Genomic DNA, 19,361 nt, shown 5'->3' on the forward strand with positions numbered 1-19,361 from the left:
TTTGGTAAAATGACACGAATGTTCACGAGCTTGCCCATGCACTAGGGCATTAAACTGAGCTGCAAGAATTTATGTATGCAGAAGTATTATATTTCTCATTTTATCTTTCTCCCTGATGAGCTGTGTACCAACTGCAATTCCTGACCCGCTTCACCGTCTGATGAGGTAGTATATAAACAACCTGCGTGTATATGTTAGCAAGGTGTCATGTATCAAATCTCCTCATCACAGTATTTGCACAGATATCGAAGGCATTTAAACATTCAACTAGTCAGCATATGAGTAAATCTGAAATAAGTGGATTGTACCAAGCAATTACGTTAAACTTTTCAGGGCATGAAATGAGTTCAGTTTTCACGAGGCAAAAGAGTAAACCAACTGAAAGCTTCTGTCCCATAACGAAAACCTTCCTAGAGTAAGACCCACGTCACGAGATATGTTCTATGACGAATAAAATATCCGCTCCCTGGACTGCTGGTAGTGCAGAGAGGTCGATGAGCTTGCCGAGTCACCCAACTCAGTGGCCTCTGGCCGCCTCAGCTGGTAACATCTCAAGAGCTCACCTGTCTTCAGCCCCTCTACTTCATTAATGCAAGGCCCTTCACATGAAGTCCACTAACTGATCTTGAAAAATGTGGTGTCATTCTATAATTTGTATGACTTAATCATAAAAGTACTCAAGTCTGCATGTATATGAAAATTCTTTTGTTTAAAATAATTCAGAGGGAGAGTGGCTCCGTAAATAAAATGCTCCCGCTACTACACATTTGATCTGGAATTTTGTTTTATCAAATACACGAAATACAGTCAATGTGGAAAAAGAAAAGGACCGACACAATGGTTCCACTGGAACACGAGGTATTGGCCAACATCCCACCAGTGCACCTAAACCTTGAAGACTATGCTTCACCAGCTTTCCCGACGCCCTTCGTTCACATCGTCCGCTGGAGCAAGTTCTGGGGGTGTCTGCCCATCTCCTACAGCTACTCTGCTCACTCCTGGACGCTCTCGCCCTTCCTCACCTTCTGGGTCATATGTGCCATCGGCTTCAACGTGCCCACCTTCTACGACTGTATCAAGTCTTCCTTGGGCACAGACGGCCTAATGCTGTACGTGATGATCATGATCGTGTGCGTGATGAGCATCTCGGGCGTGTCCATGCATGTGCTGGCACTGATCCACTATGATGAGTGGATTACTTTCCTTAACAACTGGATGGCCTTCGAGCGAAAGTTTCCTACGCTGACAGTAGGCATCCATTCGTTCCGGGTTGCACTCCCGCTCTTCATGGGCTTCTTCCTCTATATCGCATTTTTCGTGGTGAACATCCTTAACGAGCTGCGCTTTAACCTTATCAACGGCGACGGCGTTGGCCGGATGCTGTCTCTTGTGTATGTGTACGTGATCTATAGTTACACGCTCTCTATGCCCATCCTGTGGGTGGTGATGGCCTCTAAGGTGTTCTCTGTCTGCCTGTGCCACATTAGGAGGGAGCTGGAGTCCCTAATGGAGTGCGTTAAATTAGGTATCCGGTGCACAGCATTGCCCATACAGAAGTGCATCGGCACGGGCGACATGAACCGTTTGCAGGAGGCGGTGTTGGACCTGGCTCGAATCATCGAAGGCTTCAAGGTTATCATGGGCCCCTTCATGCTGGTTATCATCCCTCACCACATCATCTCCCTTATCTGCTTCCTCTACTGGACGTTGGTGTCCATCCTTGACTATACAGACTGGTACTTCCCGCTTAGTTTCGGGCTCCTCTCCGCTCAGGCCATCATGCCCATCTTCTGCGGCGCTATTTACAGCGAGGACGTCCACAATCAGGTAAGACGCCACACTAACTTGTATGAACTTAATGCGACAACTACAATTTTAATTCTTTTTATCCTGCGGTTTACATTCACACACAACTTCGCAGGCTGTTTTCATGTAAGCAATGATGATTAATATTGATGTATTCTGTGAAGAAATGCTAAACCATTTTCATATACCACCTGGGGCAATGGGAGGTAATCAGATCTGATCGATGAAGAGAATTGAAGTTCCAATTCCTTGGATAAAGAGCCATTCACCGACACCAAATTTTCCCCATTAAAGGCAAAGATTAATCCAGTTACTTCTTTAATCACTCCATTCAAAATCCCTCATATCCGAATTTACGCATAAATATTTATCTATGACAAACATTTAAGGCAATATTTATTTCTTTTAAAATTCATTTACAACAATGTTAATAACTACTGTTTATTTTTACACTTACATGAAGCACTAAACCTGTGTGGGTCATTCGTCACACTACTGTCTTTGCCAGCCTTCCTCACAAGATGCGCATTATCTCAATACCGTTTCCATAAAACTTGCAGCCATGTCTACCAAACCACTGATGCATCAGTAACTTCATGAAATACCCAGAGTTAAAGAATCTTCCGCTGAGGAGCAGTCTCTGAGAAGATGGAAAAGTCTGGCTAGACACTCGCTATGAACTTGCTGCCCAGAGCTGCACCACCATGAATATGGCCACCATAACTAGTAAATTCAAAATGAAATTTTTCGGTGAGCATTTTTTAAACAATGAGAGTTTCAGTCTGTGAGAGACTGATTATATTAATAGAGAAGTGCTAAACCCGTAAGGATCAAATCTGACCTGGGAAATGGACAGCAATCTGAGCGTTAGGAGCCCCTCATCACCAAAGGAGAGGAATTAGATTAGGAAATGAAATGAAAAGGGGCAGTTGATGGGGATATAAAGAGGGAGTAGAGGGGATTTAATAATATTTCCTACTGTGATAAACTTAGATAGGACATGGGGGATGCCTTTTTCGAGTTAAATGCGATCCAACCCAATCTATCCTCTATATTACTGATTCGTTGACAATATTGTACAATGAGCTTTTTGTACCGTAATTACTGCCATTTCATTAAATTTCAGAAAGAGTCGCTTATTGAGCCGCTCATTATACTGAAAAGTTCCATGTCGGACGGGGCAGCTAAACATAAGGTAAGTTCAATGTCTAAATTCCTTTTCTGGTTATGCTGGATGCCCTTAGTACCGTTTGTCTCAGGCATGTATGCGTGTAATGTTATTAAAAATATCCGTTAATATACCCCAAAGCTTTCAAGTGTTCATAAGTTGAAGAAAGAAGGAGGTAGCTCGTACCTATATCACTTCATTATTCATAATATCCACAGACTTCGTCTAAAATTGCCAAAAATTGTTAGCCTTATAGACACCATTTTTTGACTGCTTAAATTTTACAGAAGTGAAATTAATAAGAACATAAGAACGAAGGAACACTGCAGCAGGCCTACTGGCCCATGCGAGGCAGGTCCAAGTCTCCTACCGGCTTAAGCCAATGCACCCAACCTAGTCAGGTCAGGTCACCTTGACTTAAGGGAGGAACACGGCAACCGTCCTGGTAGCACAAGCTAATCAGGTCCAACTCACACCCACCCACACCCACTCATGTATTTATCCAACCTATTTTTAAAGCTACACAACGTTCTGGCCTCTATAACTGTACTTGGGAGTTTGTTCCACTCATCCACAACTCTATTACCAAACCAGTACTTTCCTATATCCTTCCTGAATCTGAATTTTTCTAACTTAAAACCATTGCTGCGAGTCCTGTCTAGGCTAGATATTTTCAGCACACTATTTACATCCCCTTTATTTATTCCTGTCTTCCATTTATACACCTCAATCATATCCCCCCTAATTCTACGTCTTTCTAGAGAGTGAAGATTCAGGGCCCTTAGTCTATCCTCATAGGGAAGGTTTCTGATACATGGGATCAACTTTGTCATCCTCCTTTGTACATTTTCCAGAGCATTTATATCCATTCTGTAATACGGTGACCAAAACTGTGCAGCATAATCTAAATGAGGCCTAACCAAGGATGTATAGAGTTGAAGAACAACCTGAGGACTCCTATTATTTATGCTTCTTGATATAAAGCCAAGGATTCTATTAGCTTTATTGCGAACACTTATGCACTGTTGTCTTGGTTTCAGATTACTGCTAACCAGAACTCCTAAATCTTTTTCGCAATCCGTAATATTAAGATCTACATTATTTAGTTTATATGTGGCATGGTTATTGTCCTGTCCAACATTTAGAACTTTGCATTTGTCTATATTAAACTGCATCTGCCACCTCTCCGACCACTGCATCAGTCTACTCAAATCTTCCTGGAGTGCTCTAATGTCCTCGTCAGAATGAATTCGACGGCCTACTTTGGTGTCATCGGCAAACTTGCTGATGTCTCTCTTTATGCCCTCATCTATGTCGTTTATGGATACATGTATTGTGAACAGCAGGGGGCCCAACACTGACCCCTGTGGAACACCGCTCGTGACGCTTCCCCACTCTGATTTCTCCCCATTTATGCAAACTCTCTGCTGCCTATTTGTCAACCATGCCTCTATCCAGGAAAAAATTTCTCCTCCTATTCCATGTGCCTTAATTTTCCTCAATAGTCTCTGATGTGGGACCCTGTCAAAAGCCTTACTGAAGTCCATGTACACAATATCATATTCATTACCATGATCTACCTCCTCAAATACCTTAGTGAAAAAAGTTAACAAATTCGTAAGGCAGGAACGCCCCTTTGTAAAACCATGCTGAGATTCGTTGATTAATTTATGCTTTTCAAGGTGGCTACGAACTGCCTCGGCAATTATTGATTCCATAAATTTTCCCACTATGGAGGTTAGGCTTATTGGTCTATAGTTTGAAGCTAAGGACCTGTCACCTGCTTTGAAAATAGGTATCACATTTGCCATTTTCCACTTATCTGGCACCATGCCAGTTTGTAGTGATATGTTGAAAAGATTAGCCAAAGGTTTGCTAAGCTCCTCTTTACATTCCTTTAGAACCCTTGCATACAGTTCATCAGGGCCTGGGGATTTGTTAGGTTTTAATTTATCTATTTGCCTAAGGACCATGTCACTTGTGACCCTAATCGTGCACAGTTTATTATCGTCCTGTTCCACATAATTTATCATTTCTGGAATATCGCTGGTATCCTCCTGTGTAAAAACTGAGAGGAAGTATGTGTTAAAACTTCTACACATTTCCTTATCACTGTCAGTGAGCTGACCCGAGGAACTTTTGAGTGGGCCTATCTTGTCCCTGATCTTACTTCTGTATACCTGAAAGAATCCTTTTGGGTTAGTCTTCGAATCTCTTGCAACTTTAACCTCATAATCTCTTTTTGCTTTTCTAATTCCTTTTTTTATTTCTCTCTTTAACTGAATATATCGATTTCTTAATTGCCCCTCTCCTCTTTTGATTTGCCTATATATGCCTCTCTTTTGACCAATTAGATATTTTAATCTATTGTTCATCCATTTAGGATCATTTTTGTTTGATCTGATTTCCCTATTTGGAACATAATTTGACTGAGCAGCTAGAACTATGCCCTGGAAAGTGTAATATCGGCATCCATCACCACCTACCTGACCCTTAGTGCTATTAGTATAGTAAACTTAAGTCCCTTGCTGCCCTCTGCTGTCCCCCTTTGTTTGCTGACCTGGTCTTTATTTATAACTTCAGGATGCACGGCATCTGCGACCTAGTAGCACAAGCTAGTCAGGTCCAACTCACACCCACCCACACCCACTCATGTATTTATAGCCAACCTATTTTTAAAACTACACAACGTCTTAGCTTCTATGACGGTACTCGGGAGTTTGTTCCACTCATCCACAACTCTATTACCAAACCAGTGCTTTCCTATATCCTTCCTGAATCTGAATTTTTCCAATTTAAAACCATTGCTGCGAGTCCTGTCTATGTTAGATATTTTTAGCACGCTATTTACATCCCCTTTATTAATTCCTGTTTTCCATTTATACACCTCAATCATATCCCCCCTAATTCTACGCCTTTCTAGAGAGTGCAGATTCAGGGCCCTCAGTCTATCCTCATAGGGAAGATTTCTGATACATGGGATCAACTTTGTCATCCTCCTTTGTACGTTTTCCAGTGCATTTATATCCATTCTGTAATACGGTGACCAAAACTGTGCAGCATAATCTAAATGAGGCCTAACCAAAGATATATAGAGTTGAAGAACAACCTGAGGACTTCTATTATTTATACTTCTTGATATGAAGCCAAGGATTCTGTTAGCTTTATTGCGAACACTTATGCACTGTTGTCTTGGTTTCAGATTACTGCTAACCAGAACTCCTAAATCCTTTTCGCAATCAATAATATTAAGATCTACATTATTTAGTTTATATGAAGGATGATTATTTTCTTGTCCAATATTTAGAATTTTGCATTAGTCTATATTAAACTGTATCTGCCACTTCTCCGACCACTGCATCAATCTATTCAAATCATCCTGGAGTTCTTTAATGTCCTCATTAGCATGAATTAGACCGCCTAATTTGGTGTCATCAGCAAATTTGCTTATGTCGCTATTTATTCCCTCATCTATGTCGTTTATGTAAATTGTGAACAACAAGGGGCCCAACACTGACCCCTGTGGAACACCGCTTGTGACGTGCCCCCATTCTGATTTCTCCCCATTTATGCAAACTCTCTGCTGCCTATTTGTCAACCATGCCTCTACCCAGGAAAAAATTTCTCCTCCTATTCTGTGTGCCTTAAGTTTCCTCAATAGCCTCTGATGTGGAACTCTATCGAAAGCCTTACTGAAGTCCATATACACAATATCATATTCAATACCATGATCTACCTCCTCATATACCTTAGTGAAGAAAGTTAGTAAATTCGTAAGACAGGAACGCCCCTTTGTAAAACCGTGCTGAGATTCATTAATCAATTTATGCCTTTCAAGATGGCTACGAATTGCTTCGGCAATTATTGATTCCATAAATTTACCAACTATGGAGGTAAGGCTTATTGGTCTATAGTTCGAAGCTAAGGACCTGTCACCTGCCTTGTAAATAGGTATTACATTTGCCATTTTCCACTTGTCTGGCACTATGCCAGTTTGTAGTGATATATTGAAAAGATTAGCCAAAGGTATGCTAAGTTCCTCTTTACATTCCTTTAAAACCCTTGCAAACAGTTCATCAGGGCCTGGGGATTTGTTAGGTTTTAATTTCTCTATTTGTCTGAGGACCATGTCACTAGTTACCCTAATCGTGCATAGTTTATTATCGTCCTGTTCTACATAATTTATTATTTCTGGAATTTCGCTAGTATCTTCCTGAGTAAAAACTGAGAGGAAGTAGGTATTGAAAAGTTCACACATTTCCTTATCACTGTCAGTGATCTGACCTGAGTTACTCTTAAGTGGGCCTATCTTGTCCCTAATTTTACTTCTATATACCTGAAAGAACCCTTTTGGAATAGCCTTCGAATCCCTTGCGACCTTTTTGCTTTTCTTATTCTTTTTTTTTATTTGTCTCTAACTGAATATATTGATTTCTTAACTGCCCTTCCCCTCTTTTGATACGCCTATATATGCCTCTCTTTTGACCAATGAGATGTTTTAATCTATTATTTATCCATCTGGGATCATTTTTTTTAGATCTAATTTTCCTACTTGGGACAAAAGTCTGGGCAGCTAGCACTATGCTCTGAAATACGTCATATTGGCAACCAACCCTACCTATTTGATCCATAGTAAGGTCATCCCAATTTAGCCCAGCCAGGTAATTTCTCTGTCCCATGAAGTCGGCCAAGAGGAACTCTGGAACAGGGACTTGATTGCAGTTATCTGGGTAATCCCATCATATATTGAAACTAAGTGATTTGTGATCACTTTCCCCTAGCTCATCATTAACCTCAAGATTATTAACTAGTGAACCTTTGTTGACAAGAACCAAGTCAAGCAGGTTGTTTCCTTTAGTTGGTTCTGTCACAAACTGTTTCAAAAAGCAATCCTGAACCGTATCAAGAAAGTCACGAGACTTAAGATTTCCTGTCACATTGTTTCAATCAATTTGTCTAAGTTAAAAATCTCCCATTAACACAACATTTTCATATCTAGATGCTTTATAAATTTCGTCCCATAGCACTCCCTATCAAGTTTCAGGGGCCTATAAATCACGCCCAAAATTAATTTTTCACGACCTTCGAGAAACTGCAGCCAAACACATTCTGTCTGATGTTTCTAATCTTACATCTTGTCTTACACAACAATTTAAATTATCACTGACATACATCGCCACTCCACCACCCTTCCTGTTGACCCTATCATTGTGGAATAGTTTATAACCATGTATGTTGCATTCAGAAGGCATTTCTCTATCTTTCAAGTTGAACCAGGTCTCTGTTATAGCAATAATATCTATATTACCTGCACATGTAAGTAATCTTAGCTCATCTATCTTATTTCTTAGACTTCTACTATTTGTATAGTAAACCATAAGGAAGCTAATCTCTCTTTGCCCTCTACCATCTCTCTTTGTTTGTTGAGCAATTGCTTTATCTTTACTACCAACTTTATTTTGAATATTGTCTTTTAAACATATCCCTGGGGTATCTTGATAACATCTGCTGTTTCCATAATACCGCAGCCTAAGTGTTTCCCACAAACACCCATACCTCTGTAATCTAGACAAGTCATCAATTATCCCCTCAGTTGAATTGGCTAATGCAACCACTCCAGCCCCAGTGAGATGAACCCCATCCCTTGCATACATATCATGCTTGCCATAGAATTTGTCCCAGTTACCAATGAATGGGATTGGAAGTTCCTTGCAGTACCTGTCTAGCCAGTAATTTATACCAATTGCCCTAGACATCCATTCATTGCCCACTCCCCTTCTAGGCAAGATGCTACATATGATTGGGATCCCTCCCTTAGACCTGACAACTTCTATGGCTGACCTGTACTTATCCAGCAGCTCCTGTCTCCTGCCCTTCCTGATGTCATTTCCACCAGCACTAAGACAGATAATGGGCTTGTTCCCATTACCTGACATAATATTATCCAACCTGCTGACTATGTCACCAACACCAGCTCCTGGGAGGCACACCCTCTGTCTGACCTTCCTATCTCTGTTACAAAAAGCACGGTCCATATATCTTACCTGAGAATCTCCTACAATTAGAATATTCTTACCTTGATTAGCAGGGGAGTCAGTGGTACCTTTAACCTCACTAACCACTGAAGTACATTCGTCCTGGAGAACAGATAATCGATTTCCTACCTTCACATCTCTAACTTCGTTATCTTCCTTCTTCCTGAATTATGAACCACTTTCCACTTAAAGTGGCTTCCACTTTTTAGCTCACTGAAGGTATCTTTTTCCTCACTAGCTCCAACCATCTAACACTCACTCCCAAACCCTTCTAGGCGAAGCTTCAGCCAACTATTTTCCTCCTGAAGCAGTGGAACCTCCTTCTTCAACACTTTAACCTGAGATTCCAAAACACTACAGCAGGCCATGGTACTTAGTAACATCCCACGCTAATTCCCAGACAGCTTAGGACGCCAGAACAAGTGCATGTAATAGTCGTCAAAAAGAAAATTTACAACTCTGCAAAGTGCCAGATAAACTAGGTTGTCATAGCTGTGTCAGTCAGCGGGCCACCAAGAGCAGCAGTCTGGTTGAACAGGCATCAACAGAGAATCATAATTATTATAATCATGGAGGAGCATTAAACCCGTAGGATTATACAGCGCATCTGGGGGGGGATGGAGGGTATTTAGGCTCAATTCAGGGAACCGGAGCACAGATCCAATTCCCTAGATCAAGAGTCCCTCACCAGCGTCAAGGAACCTCCCTTGAGGGGATCAACAGAAAAGCCTGGCTCCAGACCGGGCTTTGAGGGTAAAAACATCCTAGAAATCCGTCAGAGGTAAATCACAGGTATCTTCACATATTCGTTGCCATGACGTTGGCGCATTGACGGAAAACCCGCCAAAATTGTCATACCTGGTTTAGAATACAGTTTCAATTAAAAACTGTCTGACGAATGTATATAAACGTTTTGTGGAAAAATTGCATTTATCTGAATGTAACTAATTATGTACATAACAGTAAATAACAAAGATTATTATTATTTATCAATGTTACATAGACAAGTAGGAATTTGGGACACCTAGGTCGCAAAAAATGTCCCCCTTCGATACCTACCACTGTCATAACCACAAATTGCTCTGGACCTATTAAATGAAATATACATACACCAGGAATACTGGTAAATATATAAATTTGTGGACTGTATATTAAAAATAATAAATGGTTATATATATACACAATTACATAACAGAAGGAAAATATATCTTAATATCACTCACCAATTTGACTGGAGATTAATGTGTATCATACTCAGAAAACCTCACTAACTAAATCTATGAAAATAATGCTGGCCAGAATTACACACAAATCTAGAGAGCTTATCTGAGGTTTCTGGAGATGTCTTGTCCAGTCGTCTGATATCTCAAGTTATGCAGGAATGCACATCCACCAATTTCGCCTCCTATTTGAGAGGTGTCAACACAATTTTAACCTCTAGAGCACGAAAAATTCTCCCCATTACACCAACGTTTGTACAAAATTCAAAACCAAGATGGCGAGTCTCCTCTGCACAGGCGCAGGTCCAGTTTCCCAATTTCGATAACATACTTCTTTTAAAAATACAATATAGGGCATCTATTTACCTATAAATTACCGTATTTCCGGAAAATATACAGTATTTTCCAAACGTTTTATGTTTTGAGTCAACATAAAGTGACTTTCTAAAAATATTCTCTAGAACCAAACGGTAAGGAACAATAAACCAGACAACAGCCACAAGAAATCAGCCCGTCTACTTAATCACAAATTCGTGTCACTGTTATAAAAAAAAAAGTCAAATGGGTGATTTTTAAAGGTGTTAAACAGTTGAATTATGACTGAGTTGATAAGATGCGGGTAGTCGGTGCCCATTTTCTGTTCGCGCCGCAGACTTTTTTTTTTAACGTCTTTTATTTTATATTAACAGTTTCTCTGTTATGTATATTTTTTATGGATAGAGCACAACCTAACCTAACTTAGAAATGTGCTGCAAATCCTATGTGAAGAATCTACTTTAATGCTCTGAGAACGGGTTCAAGATATAATGAAGGTTCCTAATAACAATGACGGCAACTATAAATTTAAACTGTACATTACAATAAGTACCATGCATAAAAAAATGGAAAATATATTGACTAATAAGACCTCTTTTATATATATCTCTTGCAGATGACAACCCTGATCGACCACTTGGATCGATTGGACGCCCAAATTGAGGGCCGAGGCTTCTTCACTCTTAACAAAGGCATGGCCACCACGGTGCGTACTCGCTCCCTTCATACATGTGTTGGTAAATGTGTCATTTAATACAGTTTAGTATATTAACAAGTGCTTCTTTCCGCTGCTTAATATTTGGGGAGAAGGTTGAAAGTACTTCCCCTCCCCATATAAACTGACAGCTGATCAGTTCTCGATGAAGAGCTAACAAAAATACAAATCTAGACCAAATTCATTAGACGTTTAACAGACTTTTTACCATATGAAACCGCATTAATACAATTTCAAGTTAATAAATATAGGGTTATTCAGAAGAAAAAAGATCCATCTGTCAAATTAATGTACTTAACATTAATAAAAAATATACATGATACCTTCGTGGATTTAAATAACTTAAAAAAAAGTCTGGTATATTTCATAGCCACTAGTGCCAAAAAAAAAAAAATTCTCGCGTGCTACTGATTCGCCAGCTATGTTTAGATTATTATACTTATGGGGAGGTGCTAAACCCGAAGTGGCATACAGCGCCTGGGAATGGGAGGGAATCAGGTTCGATCGAAGGACAGGGAGATCATCTCCAATTCTTTGAATCAAAAGCCTCTCACCAGCAACAAGAAACCTTCCTGGAGGGAGTGAGTCTGCATTAGCTGGTTCATTTTTTTCTGAACACTAAAAAAATGTTGGAGGATGAGCTGCTGCAGTGCATTCTCTTAATAACAAGGAGTATATATTGATTGGACCGTCAAATGGGTGACTGTTCAACTAACCTTAAACACTGAATATCTGATCGTGATTTTTTTAGAGCGCATGGTGGATCCCCGTTTGTGTATTCGTGAGCTAAAAACTTTTCATCGCTTCTATATTTCGTTTATTGCCATTGTCATATGTTACAATTGGCTAATTTTTTACTGATTGACGACATCTAACCTAGCCAAACCTAAGCTAACCTAAAGAAAAGCAAATACAGAAATTTGCTGCAAACTGTGAGAACTCTACAGAATTTGAGAGATGGGTTGGTTGATGAGCGAAAGAAGTATGGTGTTGCATGTGGTGTTTGATTCCTAGATGCATTTCACCTCAATCCGATTATTTCACATTTATTTTTAATAATGGAATGTGATAGCATACCTGTGACCCAGTTTCCAGTCCCTCACCTCTTTTTTCACACATTCTAGAAATTTTTATACGGTATTTTACTTTATATACAAACTTCATATTTGTTTAAATCTAGTCGCTGTACAAGTAACATACAAGCAAATTACTTGATGTGAAATAATTTGGATTGCAAAACATTTTTATGTTAATATAAAACATATTATTGTGACAAGGGTTTGTTTTGCAGGTTGTGAACACAGTGGTGACGTATTTGGTAGTGTTGATACAGTTCTACGGAGGGGGACATTAATTAACGGCTTCTCTTGCTACTAGATGTACGCTTCCACTGTCACTCCTGTGCCCCCAATGGACCTGTACAAACTTGGAAATGCTTAAGGAAATTATTTGACTCAAATACAAATGTAATAAATACTAGTCAATGACAAAAACTATCCCATACCGAGACAAAACAGGAAATGAGTACAGTACTGTACATTTCGACCTTGTACTGAGGCAGTCTTCAGTTCTGTTCTAAAATCCAATGTGACAGACATCCTGCATGTAACTTTATCTCTATTATGTACTTCATGTTGATAATATAGCACTTTCTAATGCAACACCATTTATTATCTCGAAGACTTCTAACTCGTCTCGTGCAATGCTGTAGAAACAAAAGCACCTAGTAATGCAGGTTATAAAGAAATATTTTATCAAACTACTTGTCTTTCTTCGTACTCAGCCTCGCAGTGGCACTGGTACATAGTCAAGTTTTTAGGGTTAACTCCATTCCCAATTAGTATAACTGTTATGAACTTAAATATATAATTATCCTCAACACATGATAATATAAAAAAATGTTAAACGACGGTTCTTGTAGAGAAACGGTTAGAGCACTGGATGAAAATCAAAAGAAGACCAAGAAATAATAGCATATGAGATCAAAAGGTATACCACAAAGTACCGAAATGACAATTTAAATTTTTAGCAACTAGATCACAAAATTAAGTGTTACTGTAAAAAAAAAGAAATGCGGGCTAAAAAAGACAATTCTCAGTGGTGACAAATGTCAACTGCTTCAATATGATGAGAACGAAAAACCACAACACGAGCATCCCCTCAAGGGAGGTTCCTTGACGCTGGTGAGGGGCTCTTGATCTAGGGAATTGGATTTGTGCTCCGGTTCCCTGAACTGAGCCTGAATACCTTCTATCCCCCCATGCGCTGTATAATCCTACGGGTTTAGCGCTCCCCATGATTATAATAACTATAATCAACACTAGCATAAGATATAAAAATCAAACATTTTTCCACAGGATAGTGGGAATAAGCATAAACCCTAGGAATGATACTGTCAAAAGACTACAGTTTACAAAAAAATTCAAAACAGATTCCACGGTAATAATGGTAAAATTGAAAGCACTTACGCGCTATCGTCTAGAATATACCCAAAACGTACTTTCATCCAATAAGACTTTCTTACGACTTCTATACAGAAAATATTTTAAAGTAATATACCCAATCTAAACACTGCTATAACTTACTGGATATAAAGATTCGGGAGGCTTGAGTAAAACTAGTAAAATGAATATGTTATTACACACAACAGTGTCAACATTCGTGTTCAAAGACTCGTCAACCTTCACCAGCAGATACAAGAATATTACAGGAACATAGGTAGTTTTCATGATTGAACTAGGCAATTTTTTTTCAGGATATGGGCCGTAAGCATCAACAATCTGGTTCATCGGGTATCACCCAAAAAAATGCTTGGCTTCGAGAGAACTTAAAAAACCGTAACAGGCATATGCAAGTATACCAAACAATAAGTCTCTAACCATCAGGATATAAACACCGTATGGTATTTCAGCGTATATATGCTGAATATACTTTAATTTCTACTTTAGGGATAAAAGTATTCTTGACTGGTGGTGAACAGGTTACATGTAGCCTTAATTAATGACCCTCGTTTAGCAGATAGGCTTTAAAAAGGAACTTGTCACATTAGCTGATAAGCAACTTCCAACGGCCATACTATGCCACAGGACTTAATTAATGCCTAATGGACTTGGCTAAAGCCAAACGACTGCATGTAGGTCATAAGAGTGCAGTTTTCATATACATTAACATCATAATAATGCGTTAAAAATAAACTGCAGGTAATAATATAAACTATGTATATTTAAAGATATAGGCTACACATTACGATGTATATACCCACGTTTCAGTGATTTTAACAACCAGATATAACGCCTTTCCATCATTTTCGCTGTATCACTTTGGGGTTTAAACTGATGATGATAATTCCGATAAGTTGCTATGCGCTGACACGGAAATGAGCGGGTCATCAAATGACGGCGACCCGCGTTAGGCGATTTTCAATGACTAATTAACAATAATGAAAACCTTACCTAACTTTACATGTGCAGAAATACTTCCTCGATTGGATATAACAACTCCAATTTCTGCGGGTGAATCTCATCTCTAGAGTAAACAATGGACCAAAGTTCTAAACCTAAAATTCACAAGTAACGCCTCCCCCCCCCCCTTCCGCTGCTGATGCGGAGAGAAGGAAACACTATCCTTGTCAGGAAGTTCAGGGATTCAATTACTGAAGGGACTTGGGGTGGGGGGTAGGAGGATAAGGATATAAATTTTTATGTATATCAGTAATGTATGTCTTCTGCCACTTTCTTATGCTATGATTATAATACTTGATTGTTTATTTAAATCTTTTATTTTTTTCCATTACTACTAATTCCATAACAGCGCTATAGAACTAATACGAGTTCAGAGGTTAATAATAATAATAATAATAATAATAATAATAATAATAATAATGAAATAATAATGAATAATAGTAAAGTTTATGCCTACTACTCAGAGGAACTCAGGAATTATTACATTTTACACACACACACACAAAAAAAAAAAATATTTGAACGCCGGATTAAGTATTTCTTGTGAAAATTGTTATTTTGGGAGACATTAACGAAAGTGGCACAATTACTTGGGTTGCACAGCACGGCTGAGCTAATCAAGAGTTAGTATTTTGTCACGCGCCCAGCCGAGTAAGGTTAAGTTAGGTTATGTTGCTATTTTAATTATTTAACGTTAGGTTATTTTATGTTCGAAGAGTTTCATTATATTAATTTTTACTGTTTACGTAACAAAAGCTCATCTGTAAAACTTAATATGGTATAATTAAAAAAAATACGCTAATAATAAACTTAAGACGTACTATTACACTTATTATAAGTAAAAGATAATTTAATAATAAGCTTCTAGGTAATGAATATCCTTAAATCAACAGTAAGTTATCAATGCTGACAATTTACCTAATGCATACATATATGTTTGAAATAATAAATACCATTACAAAGTAACTTATCCGTAGCAATAAAATTTACTTTCCAAGGACGGGGGGGGGAGAGGGGTTTACAAATCTAGCCAATATTAGATATATAAAAGAAATGCAGACAACTTAATTTTCCTTAAAGTTTTTTGAGGGCATTGTATTGTACGTCACGGTGGATCTCTAAACCTATATAGATTATTCAGCACAAATGAATGCTGGAACCTCCGGCCGATAATTGTGAACCGGTGCAGCAGTGACATAATGCTGCAGTCAAGTCTGGTCACTCGTTATTAAGATAACTTTAATTAATTCAATAATAATAACAAAATTCTACTTACATAGTGTTGAATGTGCAGTTGAACGAAATATGCCCGACAAATGTGGCAACTTTGAGTAGACACTGATACTTAATGCATCTAACAAGAGGCTTGAGCCATCTTCCTGTACGTCTCAACGTCTCGACGAAACACTTTAAGTACTGAATAACTAAATACAGCATTTAAAACACTATTGTGTATACACTTTAGTCTTGTTACTTTGCCAGGCGTAAAGCCTACAGGCTGAGTGTATCTTCATTAAGAATATATTTCACTCCTACACTGACACCAAGTAATATTTTAACACTTGGAGTAGGTATTATAGTACACTGTTAGTCTACACACACTGGGAGATAAAGTATCTTCGTCTATATATACAATGCAACGCAAAAAATCCAAGAGATGACGCAACACGTCCCACCAGCACAAAATAACACAAACTCCCATAATAATGGTGTCCTAGACACTGCTTTCATTGACTGTATTAAATCATTTCCAACACATTTTATACGTATATCCAACGGTTATATGTACAAAATAAAATTTAATTATTCTAAATAATTATATTACATAAAATGGATGAAGTAACGTTTCACTTACCTACTGTTGACTTTTATTATCAAACTAACGCATTGGTGAACGCTGCTAATATTTAACAAGCTTATTAACTACAGCTCGCCCATCAAGGGTACCTTGATGCTCGGGAAAGGCTCTTGTTTCAGGGATTTAAAACTCCTCTATAACTAGGATAAAATCTGAGTGTGTTTCTTTCCCTGGCGCCCTAAATTATTATTCATGGGGAGCGCTAAACCCGTTGGGATCATACAGCTCCTGAGAGAATGAAAGGCATTCAGGCACGATTCAAGGAACTGAATCACAGATCTAATTCCTTAGATCAAGAGCCTCTCGCCAACATCAAGGAAACTCTCTTGAGGGGTTAGGTGCTGTAAAACTCATGCGAGTGTTGCGCTTCAGCAAGAACTTATTCGTTTTTATGGAGAAGCGCTAAACCCGTAGCGGTCATGAATAATTAATTATAGATGATTGTGTACAGCCTAAATGTGTTGCTTGATTTAATTACTTGTTCATATTTTATTTATTTACCTATATTATTTAGAATTATAAAAATATGATATATCTAGCATTCAACGAAAACTTGAAAAATTGAAGTAAATTTAATGGAAACAGTTTTAATAAAAAGAAAAAAAAATGCTCATTGTGAGGTATTAGGCATTTCAGTAAATGGGTATTCATATATTTACTGTCCAGGAAATTTACTCAAGAGTTATCTTATAAAACATAACTTGTTTTTAGCAGTTTTCTAGAAGTTTGAATAATGTGTTTGTCTGCCCCTAATTATATTCTTTTCACCACTTCAGATATTTATAATGGATATAAGTAGAATGACATTAAATAATATTAATAATGAAATTATCATTAATTGCATTATTACTTGCAGCACTGGTATATACTTTCTGATATATATATATATATTTATATATATATATATATATATATATATATATATATATATATATATATATATATATATATATATATATATATATCGTGCCGAATATGTAAAACTGGTCAAATTAGCAAGAACTCATTTAAAATTAAGCCCTTTCTAAAATTTTCTCTTATACGTTTAAAGATTTTTTTTTCATTAATGTTAATGTAAAAAAAATTTAATTTTGCACCAAAAGAATCTTAGAAAACTTATCTAACCTTATTATAACAAGAGCAATTTATTTTAGCCTAACCCAACTAAATATATTTTAGATTTGTTTACAGTAATTTAATACTAAACAAACACAATGAAATATATTTTTTTCGTTAGGTTCAGAATGATTTTGGCGAAATTATTCCATACACAAATTTTCACTTGTCCTATATGGCAAGATGAACGTTGTTATTTAAGCCAAGATCGCAAGTTCTGCCTATTCGGCACGACATATATATATATATATATATATATATATATATATATATATATATATATATATATATATATATATATATATATGTGTGTGTGTGTGTGTGTGTGTGTGTGTGTGTGTGTGTGTCTGTGTGTGTGTGTGTCTGTGTCTGTGTGTCTGTGTGTGTGTGTCTGTGTGTGTGTGTCTGTGTCTGTGAAAATTACAGATAAATTTCTCATACTGATGGCGATGCTTTGTTGCATCCTCCATCTATTGTTTGGCGTTGTGAAGAGGATGTGGAGTCTTGAGAGGTCTTGGCGTGGAGTGGGTGGAGTGTTAGGGTGAGGAGCGAGCAGTGGCCACAGTCGACAAGCTACTGTCACGGTAGATGAAACAACTGCGATGTCCTCCCATGGATCCTCTGCTTATTCTAAAGTGTGGAGTAACAAAAGTGACACTTCATTCTTAAAGTGCATAGATTGTTAAGTGTTTCCCTTTCTCTACAGCTCAACATTTCCCATCGAAGGAAATTAAAAGAATCGCTTATAATAATACATTTACTACTACCAGCTACCTAAGAATCCGAACAGATGCATATGTCGATGAATATGTTTCCCCACCGTCCAAGCACCTTGGCTGAGCTCCCAGCCATTCCCATTGACCTAGAGAGCTTCGTGGTACGCACCTACCCGACCCCTTTTGTGCACATTGAACGTTGGAGTAAAGTATGGGGATGTCTGTCTATATCCTACAGCTACCCAGACCGCTGCTGGAAGATGTCCCCTTTCCTCACTTTCTGGGTTGTCTGCTTCATCGGGTTCAACTTGCCGTGCTTCTACGATTGCATTATGTCCTCCATCGGCAGCGACAACAGCATTACATTGTACGTCACGATTCTCATTGTAGCAGTAATGAGCATTTCGGCTGTGGCCATGCATGTCCTTTCTCTCATCTACTACGACGACTGGGCAAAGTTTCTCGAGAGATGGATGATCTTCGAACGTAAGTTCAGAACACTGACGACTGGTGTGCATTCCTATCGCCTTGCCATCCCTCTCTATGTTGGTTTCTTGATCTGCGTTATTTTCTTCATTGTGAATATCTTAAACGAGCTTCGGTTTAATTTGATCAATAACGACGGCATAGGGCGGATGCTGTCACTGGTATATGTATACGTGATCTATAGCTTTACATTATCCATGCCCATTCTGTGGGTGGTGATGGTCTCCAAGGTATTCGCTTTATGCCTCTGCCATATCAGAGTGGAACTAGAATCCATAATAGAGTGCGCAAAATTTGGAGAAACCTGTACGCCACACATTCAGAAGTGCATAGCCTCGGGTGATCTTATTTGTTTAGAAGAGGCGGTCCTGGAGCTGAGACGCATCATCAGGGCCTTCAAGGCTATCATAGGTCCCTTTATGTTGGTCATTGTTCCCCATCACATTATCTCTCTCATTTGTTTTC

At 38.3% G+C, this 19,361-nt stretch overlaps 2 protein-coding genes across 7 annotated transcripts in view; one reads left to right on the forward strand and one right to left on the reverse strand.

The window, feature by feature from the left end:
• LOC128692866 (retinol dehydrogenase 13) overlaps positions 1-16,458 on the reverse strand; it is a 483,761-nt gene extending 467,303 nt beyond the window's left edge. The window contains exon 1 of one of the 4 annotated variants that reach the window (XM_070092115.1): positions 15,997-16,458. In XM_070092115.1, coding sequence (XP_069948216.1) covers positions 15,997-16,157 — 161 coding nt within the window. In that variant the 5' untranslated portion in view covers positions 16,158-16,458. The remainder of the gene's footprint in view (positions 1-15,996) is intronic. The other 3 variants (XM_070092114.1, XM_070092112.1, XM_070092116.1) reach the window with 3 other exon arrangements.
• Gr39b (Gustatory receptor 39b) overlaps positions 104-19,361 on the forward strand; it is a 26,626-nt gene continuing 7,368 nt past the window's right edge. The window contains exons 1-4 of one of the 3 annotated variants that reach the window (XM_053782481.2): positions 104-1,827; positions 2,933-3,001; positions 11,161-11,250; positions 12,551-15,638. In XM_053782481.2, the coding sequence (XP_053638456.2) occupies positions 811-1,827; positions 2,933-3,001; positions 11,161-11,250; positions 12,551-12,613 (1,239 nt within the window). In that variant the 5' untranslated portion in view covers positions 104-810 and the 3' untranslated portion in view covers positions 12,614-15,638. Of the gene's footprint in view, positions 1,828-2,932; positions 3,002-11,160; positions 11,251-12,550; positions 15,639-18,066 lie in introns of those variants that run through there. The other 2 variants (XM_070092110.1, XM_053782485.2) reach the window with 2 other exon arrangements.

This window comes from Cherax quadricarinatus, chromosome 38 (genome assembly GCF_038502225.1).
Source record: "Cherax quadricarinatus isolate ZL_2023a chromosome 38, ASM3850222v1, whole genome shotgun sequence".
In the NCBI taxonomy this organism is placed as follows: Eukaryota; Metazoa; Arthropoda; class Malacostraca; order Decapoda; family Parastacidae; genus Cherax; species Cherax quadricarinatus.